At 37.9% G+C, this 14,343-nt stretch overlaps 1 protein-coding gene across 1 annotated transcript; it reads left to right on the forward strand.

Annotated features, from left to right (window-relative positions):
* The first annotated feature begins 9,804 nt into the window (after positions 1 to 9,804).
* fibinb (fin bud initiation factor b) lies at positions 9,805 to 13,300 on the forward strand. The gene has a single exon (XM_044202123.1). It carries the CDS (start codon positions 10,319 to 10,321, stop codon positions 10,940 to 10,942), a length of 624 nt encoding a protein of 207 aa, XP_044058058.1. The 5' UTR covers positions 9,805 to 10,318; the 3' UTR covers positions 10,943 to 13,300.
* The last annotated feature ends 1,043 nt before the right edge of the window (positions 13,301 to 14,343 follow it).

A 14,343-nucleotide genomic window follows, 5' to 3' on the forward strand; every position in this document is an offset into this window, starting at 1 on the left:
ATAAATCATATTCTAAAAAGGCTTGATGATTGAGATAAAGTTTTAATGGTTGTCAAAGCACAGCGTCATTTATCGCAAGCTGTGGAGACACTGCTTGTCAAACTCATGTCAAAGCAATTTCTGCCTCAATATTTAGAAATACAAGCAAGTCTAGTATCACATTTTGAAACTGAAACTGCCTGAGAGTGAAGGATGCAGACTCATGCTATAATGTGTACATACTGTAATATCTAACTTGCCCATGGAGACCCATATTGCAAGCTATGTTCAAAGAATAGCTGGGGAAGTTGGGGAAATACGCTTATTTGCTTTCTGGCAGAGAGGTAGATGAGAAGATCGATACCACTCTCATATCTTCCCGTTTGATATAAGGCTACAGCCAGCAGCCTGCTTGCTTAGCTTAGTACAAAGACTGGAAACACAGGGAAACAGCTGGCCTGGCTCTGTCCAAAGGTAACAAAATCTGCCTACCAGCACCGCTAAAGCTTACTAATTAACATGTTATATTTCGTTTGATTAACTTGCACAATAAAAACAAAGTGTAAAAACAACAATTCACTGTTATCCAAAGGGTTATGTTTCGGACAATTTCTTGGCCGCGACATTCCTGGCAACTGCTCAGAGCCAAGAAATAGTTCTGCACATAATCCCCTGTAAAAAGATGAATTGTTGTTTTTAAACTGCATTAAACGAATTTTGTTGCCATTTATCAGAGCCAGGCTAGCTGTTTCCCCCCTGTGTCCAGTCTTTGTGCTAAGCTAAGCTAACCAGCTGCTGGTGGTAGCTTCATATTCACCATACAGACATGAGAGTGGTATCAATCTTCTCATCTAACTCTTCACCAGAAAGCAAACTAGCATATTTCCCTAAATGTTGAATTTTTGATTTAATGCTAAGCTAGCTACTGTATGTGGCTGTTTAAAGATTGATCTGATAAAGAACAAAATGTGCAATTGTGTGTTCAGACTGAAGTCATTGCTCCTGAAGAGCATATAAATGAAGTTCAGTGAGTGACTGTGTTTCATTGCAGTTTTATGTGGGTGAATCATTTTTGGCATCTGAGGATTTGCAAATAAATGTTATACGGTACAGCACTTGGAAAGAAAGTGCCACAAACAGAAACATTAATTTTCTCTGAAAATGTTGAAATCTGAATGCATTTAAATTCTTATTGGTCTCCACAGAAATAATGACAAAACACCCACTGTTCAGTTCTTTTCTGGCGTGAAGACAGGTTCACATGAGGTTCACTGTGGTGGAGTATTCCCTGTTTCTCAAAGATCAATCAAGCCACACATGTGCACGGACACAGTGCCAGCACATGTCCGTGCTTTGCTGTCTATTAGTCAGAACTGTCTCTATTTTACACAGTGAGTCAAAGGATATGAGCTAGCCTGAAAAGCAACAGCTTGAGTCTGCCAATGGCCATAGGGAAGAAGATCATGATTTGAAACAGACAAGAACTTGGAAACTTTCAGGCAAAAGCGTTATAGCACTCATAGACTGCCATGTTATTTTAAGATTTCAAATAAAAATCCAAATATCTGACATCAAGAAAAATGTCTGTGAATAGCAACGCTCTTCATTATTTTTATTCATAAAACGCATCAGAGGTTACGCCTTGAGGAAAGTTTTGGACGAATGGTTAAACATTTCAATTGATCCAGACATCAGGACATCAGAAAATCAGGAGGGTCTGGGACAGATTTGAATCGTATTATGAGCATTACTATTTTTCTCCAGTGTTTTTGTTCTGATGTCTATGAAAACTTTATCCTCTCTTATCTGGCAAATTACCACATCAGCATTCAATAACATTTAAGAAAACATCTATATGTCAACAATGGCAAATCAGAAGAACAATATTATTAAATTGAATAATGCTTAAAATGGCACTGGCATCATATCAAGCAATGGGAACTTTGTTCACAGCTGTCAGGGATGTCCAATTACCAATCACAAACCATGTTAGAGGTGCTATTGATAACATTGATAACATCCAGCCACTAGATGATGCACTCCCCCTCCCCCCTTCTATTCCATTCCAGTAGTCGCCAGTTCGTTGCACAACCTGCATATTTCATGGTCGAGTGGAGTGAGACTCAGACTCACACATTCATCAAGTGATGAATCTTTCGTGATAGAGTAATACATTCTGCAACATATAACTATACATTAGCTATAGATTTAGGTTAATTTGTGCGGTGGTATTTCATGTAAAGTTATCTATGGTAATCTTAGGATATGGCTAGCTAGCTTTAGGCAACCCTTTTCCCCCCATCATTTGATAATTATAGGGACCCTATGTTGCAACACTTGCCATAAAATCCTTACACTATCATCCTTACAATATATACATATATACACTCTGTTCTTAAAGAAGAGCGATCATCTTTTCATAAGCGGACCAGTCCACAAGTGGTAGTTGTTGTTTATTTTGTTTAAATATGCAGAACTGTAATTTTATGGGTTATTGTTGTTCGGACAATTAAGCTAAGATAGCTAATATGTGCTAACGTCAGTGTTCGTTTTTTCCACACTAACTGGCAACTATACCATGTGATACCAGTGTTGTTATATGATTGGCTCACAAGCCTTGTTAGAAGCAGGTACCAAACGTCAGATGTCTCATACTTAAACAAAACATGAATTTTTGACCTGCCAAATTTTTCAAAATGATTAATTTACAATCATAATTTTTCTTTTTTAAGAAAGGTGATACTTTTATTCCACACCTTTCTAAAAGCTCTGTAGATGTATTTAAAAAATATTTGTCTACATAAAAATGTTATCAATATGACCTTTAATTAATGAAACAAAATGACATACCAAAAGACATCTTATTTTAATCCTGCAGGGACAGTAATTAATGTTTTGAAAAACAGACTTCCTAAATGCATCATACAGTTAAAGTTAATCTTGCCATAAACATCCCCAGAGTGGAAATGGCTTATAAACATCACTGAGGAAGAGATCAAAAGTAGTCCACATTAGCACATCAGGACAGAAGTTCACATGAGGCTCATGCACAGTAGAACCACAGCCAAAAGAACACATTACATATATTACACAGTTTTCCCGAGTAAAACTTAATTACCAACCATTCTGAAATGTCTTTTGTAATGACACGGACTTTGAGTGTGCAGACAAATGGATTTGTTCTTGGGCCATTATCTCAGGCTGAAATGAAATAACTTCATTAGAGTGCATACTGTGAGCGTTGGGTTGGTGGAGCAGGAGAAGACAGATATAAGGAATGGAAAGGAAGAAAATTATAAATATGGATGGAATAAATTTGGAGGAAGTAAACATAACACAAACAGCAGTTGGAAAAGATATCAGAATTGCAAGAATTGAAAACAAGAAATACATGAAAAAAAGCATGTATGCTGCGTGTGCAAACTTTAACACTATGGAGACTAAGATATAATACCTTTAGTAATAACTTTCATCTGATTCCCAAAATGTACACTGAGTAACATCATACAAAAATGTTCAAAATATTCAGTAAAGAAATATGACAATAAAAAAACATTAAGGAATCTGAAATACACACAGATTTTAAAAAAGGGAGATAGTGTAATAAATTGATGTGCAATACACGTATATTGGTGCATAATTGTATATTTCCATTATCGGTCCAGATCAGAGTTATTTTCATCAAAAATGAGTGGAAAGGTTATACATGAAGAAACAATGAATGCTACTCATGTTTGCTACTCTAGAAAATCTTTTTGGAAGAAGCAGTCCTACTGTATACATTGACTGAAAGCTGAGGTAGATTAGTTCAACAGTAATATAACAAGACTGAGAGTCTACAGCCATACTAGTGGCACAGCGATGCTTTGAGTTTAAATGCTGTCAGCATGCTAACATGCTCACGATGACAAGGCTAACATTGTGATGTTTAGCAGGTACAATGATTGCTGTGTTGACTATCTTAGTTAAGTGTGTTTAGCATGCTAATATTTGCTAATTAGCACTAAACACAAAGTACAGCTGAGGCTGATGGGAATGTCAGTAGTTCTGCAGATATTTGGTCATAAACCAAAATACTGGACAAATTAAAATTTTGACCTGATGATGGCCCTAGAGGAAAAGTCAGGGAATCACTAAAGTCAATAGGATTCACCCTCTGGGGGCAATCAACCATGAGCCCAGCAATGGTTAAAACAGCACTTTCGTTTCAGTGCACGTGCTCCGTCAAAGTATATTTCTAGTTTGCTGTGCAGGGTAATGGCTAAAAAGACGTGCTCTGCAGCATATCATGTTGTGGACATTGGTTGTGGACAACTGCTGCCTGTCTGAGATGTCCACCCACATCTGCATTGCTGGATTGTGCTAAAAGACCTGTAGAAATCAAAAACCACAACCCTCACTATGCCAAGACATCTGTTCATATGGGAATAAAGTATATGATTTGTTCTGCATACTACAGTTACATAAGCCTGGCGTGAAGGCTGGAAAGGGTCCAGAGATTCTGTTAGTTACACTCACATAAAAGACAAGCACTAAACCAACAAGATGTCCAACATTTATTACAGCTGTAAGAAGAGAACCTCACACTTACGCATTAGCTCTGTCTCACCAGAGCAGAGAGACAGTTTTACACACAAAAAATGATAGGAAAGTCGACTTTACAGATACAAAAGACATTTGGCTTTACAGATACATAGTTTGAGGCTCCCCAGACAAGGCCATGCATCTTCAGCATTGGCTGTCTCCCTGCTATATTATCTAAATCCTCCTTGGCCCACAATGTGTCGGGAAATACAATAGATTTGCTGACTAGGAGAAACAACTGATAATGAAAAAGGATAAGAATGAATATTAGAATTTCTCTTTGTGTTATATTTTATAGGGTCTGAGTTGCTGCAAAGACAGATTCTTAAAAGTCCACATGATGTCACTGCCATCATCCTGTCACTGGGTATGCTGGGTCATCATTTCTTTGGCTTGGGGCCGCAGCAGACTGCCAGAGGGTTTTGGGAGAGCGTTACAAAGTATGGTGTCTGGATAGAATTTGAAGCCAACTGTGATATAAGGGCTCAAAGTGAGCAATGTTGTAAGAAGTGCAGCCAAAAACATTTTCATTGAAGATTTTCAGTTATGTCTAATTGGGTGAGACTGGGTGAGTGTGGCAGAACTTTCAGCAGACATTTCACAATATACAAAGTACTCTGGGTCTGGGCATAAGTTGGTAAATTTCGGTAAATTCAAAATCAATGACACTTTTTTGTATGTTTTTTAACTTAAAATTTCATTCTCATAATTTTAATACTTTAGTTTGATATGTCAATCCAAATAATGTGAAACATGACCAGTTTCATATGTTAAAAGGGAATCATGTGATATTGATAAATTGTTTATGTATGGTAAATGTGTCTTTTGCTCAGACTACAACACTCTGACATCCAAATTCTGTGTTTTTGAAGTGCGCAACAATGTTATGACAGTGATTCTGGAGATAAAAATAATCATCATATTTGAGTTCACAGCTGAACTGTGTTGGATTAATTATGACTGACTTGCAAATCCAACAACTAAAACTGTGATTCATTTGTTGAAAACGATTTCTATATTTCATGTACAAGAATTCGTAAACTCTCTTATGCTTTAATAGTCAACTACCATCTGTTTTACTTCATATTGGAATACTTTGTCCTTTAACCAGAACCACGTCGCCGAGCATTTATGCAGCTGTAGGTTTCCTGAGCGGTGTCCCTCCCAGCTCACCCAGGAACCAGTACTCTGGGGTGTCGTCTGTAGTTTTCTTGCCATTATCCATGCCTGCCAGGTCTAACCAGTCCTGTCATTTCAGACCCTGTCATTCCCTGCCTGACCAGCAGTAGGCCTCAGTCGGTTCCCACCATTCCCCAGTCACCTGATCTTCACCAGCCAGCTCACCTGTCCCTCATTTCCTGTAATCAGACACTTTTAGTATATATACACAATGTAGCTTTATGCCATTGTGCTTCAGCCATGTTGTCCTGTCTGCTTGTTTGTAAGTTTTGATCTCTGCCTCTTTTATCGGCTCCCGTTTGGACTTGTTTGCCTTCTGTTCTGAACATAGACCAAGAAAACCAAATTGTTATTTCACCTACTCTGCCTTCATGTTCCGCTTTTTGACACACAGCACCTTCCAATAAGTGGATCCATTAATGATCACACTGTCTTAAATATATGACTCCAGCAACAAGGTTTCCAATAATGTAATACAGTTCAGTGCAGAAGTCAGTTGGTCCCGAAAATGTAAAATAAACAAACCCTTTTCTGCAATCACAGGAAGCACTATTTGAGTCTGATTGCTGAATCGCTTGGAGTCAAGCTCAGTTTGGGAAGCAGAGGTTTGCCAAACTGGAACCTAATCCCAGTTTGGTCAATTTAGCTCAAAGTTGGAGGCACTTTATCACAAATTAGGTTGTTAAATGTTGGTATGTATTGTTAAATTCAAATTTCATCCAATATCCAGACTGAGAGGACCAAAACAGCTGCCTCAGCAGCTCACACAGCAGAAAGCTGGTAAGAGAAAGAAAATCTCTGGATTGTGTTTTGCGTTCCAGCTTTAGTGCAAAAAAGAGGGAGGGAACTCCTTGCTGGACTTTTTCTTTTTTTTTTTTGAGACTGTCCTATGTGAGTAGGTGGAGTTATTTTCCTCTTCAAAATGATTTAATGTAAATGTAGTTTGCCACAAAAGACTTCACATCAAAACAGAGTGACACACCCTAAACCCACAACATGACTTCATTTTCCATTTTCCATTTTTTTTTTTGTCTGACACCACACTGAAATTCCTTCTGCAGAATGATGTCACATGGCAGCCACTGTTCTGCTTCTCCAAGGCAAGTTTGTTTGTATAGCACATTTCAACAAGGTAATTCAAAGTGCTTTACGTAAAACATAAAAGGCATCAAGACAAAATGTAAAAGTAAAATGAGGCAATATAAAAACACATTTAAATACTTCAAGAGTTACATAGAAATTAAAAATGAGAGAAAACAGGAGAGTAAAAGGTACCGTGCAGTGTAAGATATTTATCAAAAGCCTCAAATATGATTTCTCCAGACTGCCACTCTGGTCTGGACAGTATATTCCCTTTTTAGTGGAGTTGCACTGCAGGTCTCTAATAAAAGTGGAGTTGCACACATGCCAATACATATTATTACGGTTAGAGGAGAGGATAAAATCTGTAATTGTAAAGTCTTCAGAAACTTGGGCGCAACAGTGACACTGAGATGAGGACTTGGGTGACATTATGAAATTATGTTCTTTCAATTTCTCAGTGTCATTATTGCGGTGAGATGAGCAGTGAGGCATTTCTCTACATCATAAATCAGGCTGATGCACATTGCAGACCCTGTTTTATGTAAGGCTTATGTAACTTAGTCAACCACTTTCCATTTTTGTATTATAATAGGCTATGTTATCAAATAAATAAACCGGAGATAAAAACCTACTTTTACTTTTAACAATGAATTTACCACTTAAAACTTGTTCTGCTCAAGCTTAATTTATGCAGGTCACAACCCTGAATAATCACTCATGCAGTGGAAAAATGAGAGCTGGACTCCTCAGAGGTAGGTGATGTTGTAGCGTCTGCTGTTTCCACTGGAAAGATATGCACACATTGAGTGGAATTGTGGGTTTAGCAAATTAGATTACTCTTATCATGTTAGTTCTTGAGCTATAAGATCACATTTAAAAACAACTATTCTTACCTTAAGGCATTGCTTTTGTGACTGTAGTGGCTTAAGCTTACTGGAAAAAGTAATTTCATTTGAATGGCATTTGACATTTTAAAATGTGTCTTCTACTTTAAAAAACCACTGGCATACTGTTTCGAAACTGGAACATAGTTCACAACATTTTATTTCCCAAGTAAGTACAGTTATAATCAGCATAGTATAGTAAAAATCTTGATTAAATTATAGGTCTAAGCTGAAACAAAGCTTTTTCGGCTCTCACTACTCGACACTTGACCATCGCATGTATTTTTATTTCCTTTGAACTTTAGAAACTGGACTTGTCATTTGATGCCAGCAGGTGACTGAAAAACAGGTGGTCACTATGTTAAGGGACAGCTCATGTTTTCATGAATCCTGAATTCAGCTTGTAGTCTATGTACTCCAGGCCAGACATATACGCTTCACAACATAATTTCTGGTATTAGACAATTACTTTTATATTGTTAAATAAAACGATGATCAATTGCAGCCTTTAAAGTCCAATTCAGATTTAATTCTTAGATATGTTTCAGCTGCTGGCAGGGATAAAGTGGAGGGCAAAGTGGCTTAAAGTCAGGTTTAGCTCTACTTTTAAAGAGTAGATAAATCGACTTTTGTACTGTTGACCCCTATCAGAGTTATACACACTGTAATATCGGATCATTATTATTGATGCCTAAACCTGTAAGCAGCATTTTAATGTTGTAGCAGGTCGAGGTGGAACAAATTTTACTACTTTATATACTGTTGGGCACTTTAATCTATAACAGTGCATCATTCTGCGAGGTCATTGTATGTTTTGTATGTAAAATCATAACAGAAAATTGAAATACTGATGTGAGGTATAAGTACTTAGAAATTACACTTAAGTACAGTACTTGAGTAAATGTACTTAATTAAATTCTACCACTGATTAGCAGCATCAACTTGATGCTAGGATGTGCTATTCCTTGAAATTGATCTAGTGAATGGCTTCCATCAAGGACAGGAGGAGAAAATTATAAATAGCCTACTACATTTGTCATTTTCTTTTAGCATTTTGTCATTTATAACTTGTTTTTTTCTTTCAAATGTGTCACAGAGGCATCTATGGTCATTTTGAGGAAGTTACTTGTGGCATAATTATATAGTGACTACTTTTATATTGAGAGTTGTTTCTAATATTTTGTCCACCTAATTCTTGGGAAAGCAAAACTATTAGAAACACGTAATTCAATCAAATAATGTAATAATCCGATCCAATACAATAGAAGTCTCAAATGACTACATACGGTTGAATCCACATTTCTGCCGCATGTATGTCATCAGGTATTAAAGTTTTATAAAAGTACTAGGCTATAATTACAGGAGTGTCGGGTCGGATTGCGTTCAAAGATGTGGTGGAAGAAGTACTCAGATCTTTTAGTAGCAATAACACAGTGTAGAAATACTCTGTTTCAAGTAAAAGTCCTGCATTCGAAATGTTACTTAAGTAAAACTACACAAGTTTTAGCATCAAAATGTACTTAAAGCAACAAAAGTAAAAGCACTCATTATGCAGAATGGCCCATTTCAGAATAATATATCTACTGGATTATAAATAGTGTTATTCATGCTTAAGCTTCACTTTAATGTTGCAGCTGGCAAAGAAGGAGCTGATTTCAACTGATTACTGGGTAGTTTACACTAATCTATAATAATACAGCATAATTGATTAGTTGATATATTAATAATCTGAGCAGTGGAGTAAAAGGTAGGCTACATTATTTCCCTCTGACATGTAGTGGAGTAAAAGTAGCGTAAAATGAAAATACTCAAGTTGCCTACCTCAAAATTGTACTTGAGTATATTACTTGTGTGAATGTAGTTCCACCACCGGTTTCAAGTTTTATATATGTGGTCACTTGTGTATTTTTCAATAATCCTAATTAAAAACTGTTTTTGTTTTTTTGTTTTTCTTACCACTACGTCAACTTGTCACGGTTATGTGAATGAACACAAACTTGGTCTTTCCTGGGTTCAGAGAGGCTCTAACAGCTCGGCCCCGCTGGTAGCCTCCTCCAGCCTGAAAGCAGCCTTTTTAAGTGACGGAGGGGCTGTAATTTGAGAGTAGCAGCGAGGTATTATTAGCCAAAAACCCGAAGCGCGGCACTTGAGACATCCAGATGTTGCGTTTGAGGCACCAAGCGAAGTCGGGCGGTGTACGCCTACAACTTGTTTCCACGCTGAAAACAAACTTTCATACATTGCTTTCCCGTTCACCAACAGTGATGGAAGCTGACATGCTCGGTTAAAGGAAGAGAAGCTGAGGCTGTTAAACATTTTCACGCCACTTTTTTCCCCTAATTTTTTCTTTCTTTATTTTTTTTTTAAATCTGTTTGGACAAAGAGGATATTGAGGAGGACGTAGAGGTTACAACAAAGCCTCATCTAACTGCGCAGTTTGGACGTTTAAACCTCATTGAAATGTCTGTGTTTCTACGCCGGGTTGGAGTCAGATAGTCCATCAGGCTGATACTTAAGCTGCAGAACCGTTTAAAACTATATATTATTATTATATATTATTATACTAATATTCCCTATTTTGTGAATGTGTTTGGGACAAGTGGGGCATCATGGCTTTTCTTCACTTGCTCCTGTGTGCCGGGATGATATCACTGCCGATGTGTGGAGCTTTTTTCAGCGGACCTTTACATCCGGAGATGTCTAACGGCACTTTTCATCATTATTTCGTGCCGGACGGTGACTACGAGGATAACGACGACCCAGAGAAATGCCAGATGCTTTTCAAAATGACCGACGAGCGAAAGTGCGGTCTCTCCGAGGACCACGACGCCGTCATACGGGATGATTTCACCATTATCAAGAGGCAGATTGAGGACTCGGCCAGGGTGCTGGAGGGGATCGGGAAAAGCATCTCGTACGACCTGGACGGAGAGGACAGCTACGGGAAATATTTGCGGAAGGAGACGGCGCAGATAAGCGAGGCGTTTACAAACTCGGAGAAATCTCTGCTGGAGCTGGAGGTGAAATTCAAGCAGAGCCAGGAGAGCGAGCTGAAGGAGGAGCACCGGCTCAACGACGACTTTCTTAACATGATAGTGCACACGCGGGACGTCCTGAAGGACACGTTGGACATTTCTCTGGGACTGAAGGACAAGCACGAGCTCCTGTCTCTGATCATCCGCAGCCACGGCACGAGACTGAGCAGACTGAAGAACGAATACATGAAGTTCTGAAAGAAAATAGTTCCTGCACGTCTCCTTACAGTTTTATTTTTAATGGTGGAGTATGGTCATGAGGCAGGGGTGAGGAAATTTGAGCGATCATATCAGGGATTAAAAAAACAAAACAAAGCTTCAATTAAATTACAAAAACCCCATATTTTCTCTTTAACTCTGGAGCAGTCGTTCCCAACTTGGGGGTTGGGACCCCTCCAATGGGTCAACAAGATGATTTATGGGACTTTTCTCTCATCTTTGCTTTTTTTTTTCTTGTAAAATACTCACCTTTTTGCTGTTGCTGAAAATTACTCAAACGAAACAAATCTGAGCAGTTTGGAAGGGGAATCTGTCTCAGTTGCTCACAACTCAGACATATGAGACATAAACGTTCGGGAACCACCGCTCTAGAGGTGTGTAGCCGTGCAGATAGTTTTGGTTGAATTTGCCCAGGTTTTGTGATATGTCTGGACAAAGACGGCAGCTGCCCCAGACCCCCAAGGGCCCCAAGGGCCCCAAAAGCCCAACATTTACCTTGTCAGTTGTTTTGGTAATTTGGTTATTTGCACATTATGTTGCCAATTTACACTACTAAAGTACAATATCAACTATGATGGGTCCTGCATTATCGGGTCCTGTTTTGTAGAGGGGCCATGTGTCAGTTTTAAGACCTTTTTTTTAAAATTAATTTAGTTTATATCGTTCTCAATGAAGTTGTGTTCCAAAAAATAAAAATGTAACACTGTGAGAAACACAAACTGTTCCATTTATATCCATTGCAGTCATGGCAGAAATCTCTGAGAGGGATACAAACTTGGGCATATAAAACCAAAACTATCTCTTAGCAAGTGGGAAGTAAGAAAATGTGGTGTTTTGAGCTTTGAGTCTGTCTGTTGGACTGTATCTGACACCAACAATCTTGCTTCTTCTTTTTTTTTCTTTAAAAAAGACCATGAGGGGTGGGCAATATGGATAATAACCTTTCACAGTATATGTAATTTTATGACAGTATTGTGATAAATTTTCTGGAAAAAGCCGATTCAGAAATTGTTAATGGATAAAAACAAAACAAAGGAATGTCTGTTTTTGGCTGATCCAGCAAACTAAATACCTAACAAATCAAAGTACTTCATCATATTGATGCAAAAGATCATTTAAAAATCCAATATTGCCATAAATTGGTCCTGCTCAGTGATTTGCAATACAGCCAGAGATATTAAAGAGATAGCTACCGCAGTATAAACGCTATGGCAAAATCTATATATCTCAAATGTATATCATCTGACTGTATAAATTGTCATTGCCCAGTCCTACAGACCACTGTAATAGTCAAGCATTACACACCATAAAACACACAATTACATCACTATATTTAAAAACAGCAGAATACAAAATAACAGATTTTCCAATAAATAATGTATGTTAATGGTAGCTGAACTTTATCCGTCCAGCAATCAATACACCAAAAATGCCTCTCTTCTTGCTATATGGTCATTTTTGGTTAGTGCATTGAATTTACCTGAAAACGTCTGTGTGTGTGTCTGTGTAAAAGGAAAAAAAAAAAAAACGACGGCTTCAAACATGAGTCAGCCAATCAAAAACGTGAGAATGGGAACTATCAGTTTTCTAAACATAAGTAGGCCTACTGTCGTCAGATGAAGAGGTTTCCAAAACTCACTGAGTCATCTGTGAGAGAAAAATGCAGTGATTGTAAATTTTGGACACGTTGGAAAGCTTATGTGTCAATGTCCATCTTCATTAGTTAATGCTATGTGTTTGGTTTCATTTTGACCCCAGAAGTTGAATAAGTGAGTTTTGGGTAACTCTTCATATAGCAGGGAAGCAGTTGACAGGGTGGTCCTCGTAGTAGCCGGGTTGAAAGCTCCTAACGTGAGCAGCCTTTATCGTTGCTCTTCTCTGACACTCCAGATGAATGTTTCTAAGAATATCAAAGAATGTTTACATATGGACACCTATCTGTATTATATTTTTTTTGCTTTATAGGCTAGCAGACTTTGCACAATTCTTTACTGTCCCTGTGCTAAAGGTTGTGACATGGTTTAAAATGCAAGGCCTTTACTGTGCTGTTCTGCACAGGCGGTATACTCTTGGAAAATGTACAGTGTATTATTAGAAGTAAGTAAATACTGTGAGTGCCAATATCTTTATTACAGAACACCTTAATATGTATTCATTGTTTATATAAAGTTTTGAAATAGAGCAGCATATATCTATTCTTGTTTACCTTTTTTAAGATATGTGGTGATGTAAGACTGCAGGCAGCACTCGTGGACTTCAATGTCAAACCTTAATCTGTGTGACAACATTCTTAACAGATTGTGTTGTGTCTTCTCAAATAAAGAGTTTGTGTTTGAAGTACAGTGTTGATGGGTTGTTTTTTATGGCAGAAGTGATCAATTTTAGAATCTGAATCAAAATCAGGTTTATTGCCAAGTAGGTTTTCACATACAGATAGAAGATAAAATGCAAGTGCCGCAAAAGTCAACACACACAAATAGAAAAATGGACAATAAAAATCGGAAAAATAAAATTGTGCAGGAATGTGCACAATGTTAGTTCGAAAACATGCTATGATTTGGTCAAGAGTTGCAACTTGGGTGGAAGTTCCTCTATTATTGGTCTCTTCTAGTAGTTAATGGTGTAGAAGTGAGATTAAACCATTCCTTATGTTGCTGGGAATCCCCATGGAGCGGCATCCAGGGGGTCCCCGGTTTTTGTATTTAGCAGACGCCACAATGCGGCAGTAGCACTATAATCATTAGGACTGCATATTGTATTGCCACATGCTTCAAAATTACCAAGTTGCCCTCCATGTTTGCTTTACAAGGTTTTGAGGTCTGCTGTGAATTATACATACGGGCAGTGCTCCCCTAGGAGTGCTTTGAAGGAAGAAGCTGGTTGTTGGTATTTATGAGGAACAGACATGTAAGGAAGTTGTGTTGTTGGTGTTTTGAGTGGTGCGGTGGGCCTCGCAAACAACTTGTTTTCTCCTGTATTCTGCTCCAACATGCTGAAAACAACTTTTAATTTTATTTTGATACTTCAGCCTTTTTAATGTCGTGAATAAAGTTGAGTAAACAGTATGGCTTTGAGTCAAAGGAATTAAAATGAGTATCCACAAAGTGCCAAGTGATGTAAATTACGTAACATTGCAAAGTACAGTAGGACAGTTTCACTTGTGTTTACACACAGTCAATAGATATTTGAGCCCACTGATTACACTCATGATGAGGCAACATAAGGACGCATAAAATACAGCTAACACACAGACCTAAAACCTTTAGCCTACATTATGTTTCCATGAGAGGGGAAAGTCCCTTGTTCTCTCATTTAGATATACAGATTTATACTTGAAATATTGTGAAATATTTTGTTTAATACACCTGTGCAATATACTG

This window comes from Siniperca chuatsi, linkage group LG1 (genome assembly GCF_020085105.1).
Source record: "Siniperca chuatsi isolate FFG_IHB_CAS linkage group LG1, ASM2008510v1, whole genome shotgun sequence".
Classification (NCBI taxonomy): Eukaryota; Metazoa; Chordata; class Actinopteri; order Centrarchiformes; family Sinipercidae; genus Siniperca; species Siniperca chuatsi.